The following is a 7,696-nucleotide window of genomic DNA, read 5'->3' as shown; positions in this document are numbered from 1 at the left end:
TACAACGAACCAATAAGCTTGTAGCTACATCCAGGAAGCTCTTCTCGGCAGCCAATCAAATTCGCGATCATATTTCTCTTAGCTGAAACATAAACACAGAGCTAAAATCGATAAATGAGTCTTTATGATTGTAATTTCTGGGCAGTTTTACTACAGGCCTCAAAATATTGTATGCCACTCTTTTACGGGTTTCTTGTTCGTCTTCTTTGTTTATTTTCAATTAAATATGAAGTGTATACTATTCCAATGTCCCTTGTGTTCTTATCCCTGGCTGCCGTTGCCTTGCATATCAACAAGATGAGATGACTTTACTGTATCTAGAGGATTAGATCACATGTATGAGAACAACGAGTGCAAAGATTTGCAAGAAGCAGCTGCCGCTGTGTTCTGTAAATAATACCACTTTGTACTGTACACATTGTAGGCCTACTTAGTGTTTCTGTTTGTGGTGCCGAAATGACAAAAAAGACAACACAAAATGGGATGTGTTTTTTTAGTTGCTTATCATTTCATCTTAAATTACAATAGAAACATTCAGTATGTACAGGAATGTCATTCTGCTCAGTAGTAGCCGTTCCCAAAAAAAATACGCTGCTTGTAAACATCAGAATGCCACTAAATTTGGTTAGTTTCTTTCAGCTAGCTATATCTGCAAAACCAAAGGGAGAAAACAAGAAAAATAAGCTTAATTATTTATCAGAAAATTAAATATAATTTGTTATTTAAATATTTCAGAGAGCTGTTAAAACAATATTAAAAGTAAATTTCCTTTACCATTAAAATGAATTGAAACTGACTCCTAGTCATCGTCTTGAATCCCAAACCTTACTCTAATCATGAATAAATCATCAGTGCTCTAATTCCAACACTTGAGACACCATCTGAGTTTGACACTGTTGCCGAGACACAGCCCTTCAAATAACCTCACCAGCAACACGATTAGAGGTGACCCCTTTCTTTCTGTCTTATCATCAGTCATTACAAGTGTTTGTTCATATACAGATTAATATTTGACACAGGAGCGTGGTTATGATGTTCATGTCCTTCTATAGATGGTTGTAGTCAAGCATGGCTGATACAAGAGCAGCAGAGGACGTCCACAAAGCAGGAAGACGATGGTGGTTCCCATTCAGACCTTCATCACTTACTAAAGATGCAACAGGCGGACAAGCACGCAGTCCTTTGCTGCTCGGTGTGAATGGCCTGTTTGTTAAAGCTCAAGTACTGTTGGAGCCTGTCCCACACACCAGGAGGAGAAAAGGAGGGAGTCTGCCTTTCAGAAAAAAGACACATTCATCTATCCTCTTAAAACGGAATAATTTGTGCAAAAGGTGCCATTTACAATATATAAATGTAAAGAACAACTCTCACTGCAACTGATTCTTTGACTCTGGAGAGTTTGCATGGCTGGCTGGTTTCCCAGCTCTGTGCAAAAGTCATTACATGTAATGGTAATTGTAACAGGATTGCAGATTTAATTATGTCTTCAGAAGGAGACTGAAATAAAGCATCCCATATAAATGTGTGTCTTTCGATGGTAGGTTTTAAGGAAAGGAAGAAAATTTAAAATACACAATGAAACTCACTCTAAGAAACACAATCAACCAAAGGTTATGTAGTGTAAAGGTGAATCCAACATATAAATAATCTAATCAGGTCATATTGATTTTGATCAAATATCTAAATATGGGTGAAACCTGTCAACCAAAATCTATAAAATAGCACAATACAAAACAGTCTCACAGTCCTCATCGACCATGTGATGAGTTGCATGATATAATATGTACCTGATGTCAAACTATGTCAACACATATTTATGTGTCATAAATATGTCATCGCCCATCTCAAGTTATTTTATCAATAATCACAAAATTCACAAAAATCAAATGAATTAATTAAGTGGTGTGGGAGCTTTGTAGCAACCAGGTAAAATGATGCTGCTGGCCAGGTGGAGTTAGTATCAGTAATTTATATGGCGGGTTTTTGGTACCATGGCTCCATTAGATCCAACCCTGCCACCCTGAACTGGGCACATTTTTATTCTGGGGTAGGAGTGGAGGCAATCTGCAATTTCTATTCTACACAAATGTCACATTGTTTCCTACCCTAGTGTGCCCCTTATGGGTGGCCACAGTGCTAAACAAACAAGCCTACTAGAAGCAATGGTTCATAAATATAGGCACATTTCTCAACTTGTCTCTATTTCAAATCACAAAAGGGGGTGGTGTTCATCATAATATATATCTGAAAGAGGGCGTAGCAAACCTGCCTTAGCCAGTCAGGGCCACACAGAACTACAGTCACCCGAAAGGGCAGCACAAATGAGAAAAACAAGCATCCATCTTCCCCTACCCTTCTGATGGGAAAACAAATCGCCCGCCCAAATGGGTGGGGCTGGGCTGGTCTGAGTGTATTGTCTGAGTGTATTGTGGGACTGCGGAAACAGAAACTATCTCTGCTCTAGTGTGCCCTCCTCTGTCTGTTATGGGCTGGAGGGAACATGGATGCCGTTCTCCCCCATGCCCTTGGCTTTGTGCAGAGCAGCCTGAATACGGAAGTGTGTCCGTGATTCCATCGAGTAGTTTTTGTAATTTTGCCTGAAACAAAGCAAACAGAGTAATTTACAATCACATCAGAGGTATATCTCAATCTAAATTCTTATTTCACTCATGTGCATTGTAATAATAAATACGATAAATCACAAGGATGGTTTACAATCAAGTCAAAGCAAACCTTGTCGTTTTTTCTAACTCTGATTATAAGATTTATTAAAAACCACAAAGTTGAATGGGTGAGGCATATTTAATTTTAAAAAAACAATGTCGAGAGTGATGATGTGTAGTTAGGGACTGTTCTAATTTATTTCAGGGGCCACCAGAAGAGTTTTGGGACCTTCAGTCACAATAGACCTGACCCTCCCTTCACTAGCAATAAAATCTGAATGACCCTCCAAAATGATATGGAAAAAAGGGATGACCATCCCAAACAATTAATTGATGCCTTCTGTACTGGTTTGCACTTAGCAAAAACATACAGATAGCCATTGTTTTTTTACAGCCATGACATACTTAACTAAACCTCTGCATTCTCATCTTACGCATCACACTCCTCTGTTATGGTGTGGTGGCCATTTCAGTCGATTTACTCACTAACATTGTTGTGGAAGCACAATAAGCATGGAAACTAAATGCACACTTTCTGCATTATTGCATTTCTTCAAATACTAAGTTACTCATCTAGTAAAATAGTATTCACATGAAATAAAACAATAAAACATTGAGACTATTCAGCAAAGCACACTGGGTAATTCAACACTGGTTGCTATGGACTCGTCACTAGGCTTCTTCAGTCATTGTATATTTAAGCATATAGGTAAAGCTGCCAAAGCTGAACATTATCTAACACTCCATTTCTCAGACGAGCCTTAATTTGGGAGCTTGCATGTTACCACTCCTTCCTTCTCAAATGCCTTGAAATCGCTGTCGTTTATACATATATAATATCACCGGGACCGGAAGGATATTTGAGTCTGGTATGGCTGCAGCCTGGAGACCTCCCGTCTCATGCCATCCCGGCTTGGTGCAGTCCGCAAGCTTTGACTTTTCAAAATAAAAGCTTGCGTCTGGTCCGTTATGTTTTCGTACTGTGTTTTGGATTTTTTTGAACTAAACAGTACGGCAATCATGCTGATGAATAACATTACTTTTTCATCAGATGTCTTAGTTACAACACAATGGAGCTAGCAAAGCAGTTTTGTGTTTATATGTGTGAGTGGGATTTATTCAGTTTGGGAAATACCATGGTCTCTAAAGCTACAGCTCAAATTGTCTGGCTGACTAAACAGGGAGGGACCCATCTGATAGCGATAGGGGCCGAGACTGAGAGAGCTACATGGAGCTACATGGATAAATATGCACCAAACAAGCCACTTTGAAATGTTGCTGTTCTCACGAATACAAAAGTTGGGTGACCCTCCCCCCTAGACTAAAAAAAATTGGATGACCCTCCCCTCAACAAAGAATAAAAAGACATGACCCTCCCCTATTTTCCTCCGGTGGTCCATTCCATAAATACCGAACGGTCCCTTATACACTGTGTAAAAAATATAAGGTATATTTTCATTAAATGAAAAAGAAAGTGGAGAATCTTTGATTTAAAAAGCTTCTCCATGAGTGCAGATGATTTTAACATGTTTTACCGGTTGACAGACTTACTTTGCAGTTTCTAGGAGTCTTATAGCTTCGGCTTTTCTGCCTTGCTCCAGACACAGCAGGCCATGCTCCAGCAGGGCATTAGGAACCAGGTAGTGGTCATACTTGATCTGAGACTCACTGCAGATAATGTTGAAACACAGTGGTTACAGTATGTGTGGAGGTGAGGTCAGTATGAAAGAAAGATTCCCCACTATGAGTGGCCATCTGGGACATTATTTACAATTACCTCACATACATACAAGTGAAATGCTCTCACACACTCTAGTGAAATGCTTTCATACACACTCGTGAAAAATTATACTCTCACATACTATACTGAAACCTCACGCACACAACTGAATTGCTCATAAATGCTTTGGAAACGCTCTCATAAACGTTACTGTAACGCTCTCATCAACGCTACTGTAACGCCTTACGCACAACACTGAAAAGCTCTCATAAACGCTACTGAAACCGTCTCACGCGCAATACTGAAACGCTTTCATCAACGCTACTGAAACACTCTCATAAATGCTACTGAAACACTCTCACGCACAATACTGAATTGCTCTTATATACACAACTAAAACGAGAATTCACTTTCAATAGTGTATATGAGAATGTTTCAGTATAGCGCATGAGTGTGTTTCAGTGGTGTTCATGAAAGCGTTTCAGTAGTGTTTATGAGAGCATTTCAGTAATGTTTATGAGAGCATTTCAGTTGTGTTCATGAGCTGTTTCAGTATTGCGTGAGAGGATTTCAGTTGAACAGGAAGGCGATTCGGTGTAACAGTAAGGTGAGTGGGGAAAAATCCTTGCCCAGAATTTGAACTTGGGTCTCCCCCTTGAAAGTCAATGATATTACCCATTGAGCTATTCAGATGTTGTAGGTAAAAGGTGATCTTGCAATTTATGTATCTAAACAGGCTCTGTCTGATTTAATGAGTCATTGGCTTATTAGTTCCAGAAATAGGGAGCTCTGTTTTGCTAAATTAATGATGAATTCGGAAACAAGCAAAACAGTTTCTTAAGTGGCTGTATTACCTGAAAAACTTGAAATTGTTAGAAAACATTGTGGAATACTTGGTTGCACTTTTGCAGTCGTTCGTTAGAAACAGTAAATCAAGAATTGGTCACAGCAAATTGTACAGTTCACTTATAATACTGGGGACTGCAGTCAGTGTGAAGAGGAGAAAATAATAGCTGACGGTTACAGTAATTCCAGTAATGCAACATAACTGTCATAAAACCCTAAAGAAGAAGAAGAACTGGAGCGGATAACATCACAATCTGCATCTGTTGACTGGGTTGTGATGTTCTTTGCTGATGCTAAAGTAACGCTCGCTTGTGTTAGGCAGTCATCCTGCCGACTGAAGACATTAGCATCACAACCGTCTGGATGTGTTAAACACGTGTGGCGCGCTTTCCTTTTCACAGCCACGCTCCAGTGAATTGTTCAATTTGCTGTAACCAATTCTTGATTTACTGTTTCTAACGAACGACTGCAAAAGTGCAACCAAGTATTCCACAATGTTTTCTAACGATTTCAAGTTTTTGAGGTAATACAGTCACTTGAGGAACTGTTTTGCTTGTTTCTGAATTCATCCTTAATTCAGAAAAACAGAGACAGAAATACAGAGCTCTGTATTTTCGGAATTAATAAGCCAATGATTCATTAATTCAGAAAGACAAGGCCTGTTTAGATACATGAATTGCAAGCTCACTTGCAATGAACAACATCTTAATAGCTCAATGGTTAATATCATTGACTTTCATGCGGGAGACCCAGGTTTAAATCCTGGATAGGGATTTTTTCCCAGTCACCTTACTGTTACACCGAATCACCTTCCTGTTCAACTGAAACGCCTTCCTGAAACGGGCTCATGAACTCAACTGAAATTCTCTCATAAACACTACTGAAACGCTTTCATAAACACCACTGGAACACATTCATACGCTATACTGAAACGTTCTCATATACACTATTGAAAGTGAATTCCTGTTTCAGTTGTGTATATAAGAGTGATTCAGTATTGCGTGTGAGAGGGTTTCAGTAGCGTTTATGAGAGCGCTTCAGTGTTGCGCATGAGAGCGCTTCAGTGTTGCGCGTGAGAGCGTTTCAATAGCGTTTATAAGAGCATTTCAGTATTGCGGGTGAGAGGGTTTCAGTAGCGTTTATGAGAGCTTTTCAGTGTTGTGCGTGAGAGAGTTCAGTACCGTTTATGAGAGCGTTTCAGTGGTGTTTATGAGCAATTCAGTTGTGTGTGCGTGAGGTTTCAGTATAGTATGTGAGAGTATAATTTTTCACTAGTATGTATGAAAGCATTTCACTAGTGTGTGAGAGCATTTCACTTGTATGTGTGTGAGTTAATTGTGAATAATGTCCCAGATGGCCCCTCATACCCTTCAGTTCGTTTTTCTAAACAGAACTGCCTTTATTCACCAGAGGATGCACAACGATTATGATCAGGCTAATTGGTGATGACACAGAAACTAGAGCATCTGTCGGTCTTCTGGTTTGGTTGAGCATGCATATACTGTACATGTTTAGATGCTTACTTGCAGAGGACGAGGGTAAAGTAGTGTTCGGCCTCCTCTTGATGCCCCAGGTGTTTGAGACACAGGCCCTTCAAGAGGCTCAGCAGACACTGATCATCTATGGTGAACTCAGACCCTGACAAACACACAACAGGACAGTAAGGACCAAACAGATGACAAAAAAGGGTAATGTCTAGATTATATAATTCTCTGAGATGTTCACAATAACCGTAGCATCAGTATAGTATCTCAAATAAATGCAATCCAGCTCAGCATATTAATATCAACAACAACTAAAAATGAAAGATTTTAATCCATTAGTATCCTCTTGGCTCTGGTGAATCATTTTGCATACTTGGGCTGCTCTCGAGATTAGTCTGTGCCTCATCCAGTGTTTTCAGCATGCCTTCAGTCAGGTCTTTGTGTTTGCCAATGACTGTGTAGCCGTTCCAGATGTACATCATCTCCTAGACAACACACAAAGTACACAAATTCATTAATAGCAACAATGTCAGCAACTCAAGGAGTGCGAAAATAACAAAGTTAGAGGGCTCCACCTTTGCTCATAGAGGTAGGTGTACTAGGTTTATCTATTTCATACAGGTTTTGCCCTTGAATGAGCACTATAGGCTTATGGGGACAAAGCCTGATGCTTGCACACCCTGCAAGGAAACCGAAAGGACACACGACTGTAGGTAAAGGAAGGTAAATGAGTGTAAAAGCTGGATGATAGATTTGTGAAATGCCATAATAAAGCCATTGAGCGTTGTTCTCTGTCAACATTCCACAACCTTTGTTACAGGGTGAAACAGAACAACTGTTGTTGTTGTTGTTGTAACCCTGGTTTTGTGAGCACAGGGTTACTGTACCTCTTTAACTCATCGCCCTGCTGCTTTTATCTGCTAACTTAGTGGATAGCAGGTTACAGTTTAACAGCTATTTATATAGCCTGGACCAGGAGGGGT

At 39.7% G+C, this 7,696-nt stretch overlaps 1 protein-coding gene across 2 annotated transcripts in view; it reads right to left on the bottom strand.

Moving 5' to 3' along the window:
- Positions 1-479: 479 nt before the first annotated feature.
- ttc39a (tetratricopeptide repeat domain 39A) overlaps positions 480-7,696 on the bottom strand; it is a 32,620-nt gene continuing 25,403 nt past the window's right edge. For both annotated transcript variants that reach the window (XM_031307107.2, XM_031307106.2), the window contains 4 exons: positions 7,087-7,198; positions 6,753-6,867; positions 4,215-4,331; positions 480-2,597 (listed from right to left, as the gene is read on the bottom strand). In XM_031307107.2, coding sequence (XP_031162967.1) covers positions 2,483-2,597; positions 4,215-4,331; positions 6,753-6,867; positions 7,087-7,198 — 459 coding nt within the window. In that variant the 3' untranslated portion in view covers positions 480-2,482. The remainder of the gene's footprint in view (positions 2,598-4,214; positions 4,332-6,752; positions 6,868-7,086; positions 7,199-7,696) is intronic.

The sequence above is a fragment of the Sander lucioperca genome, chromosome 11 (assembly GCF_008315115.2).
Source record: "Sander lucioperca isolate FBNREF2018 chromosome 11, SLUC_FBN_1.2, whole genome shotgun sequence".
In the NCBI taxonomy this organism is placed as follows: Eukaryota; Metazoa; Chordata; class Actinopteri; order Perciformes; family Percidae; genus Sander; species Sander lucioperca.
Note: the sequence above shows the minus strand (reverse complement) of the source record. Positions and strands in the feature narration are given on the sequence as shown.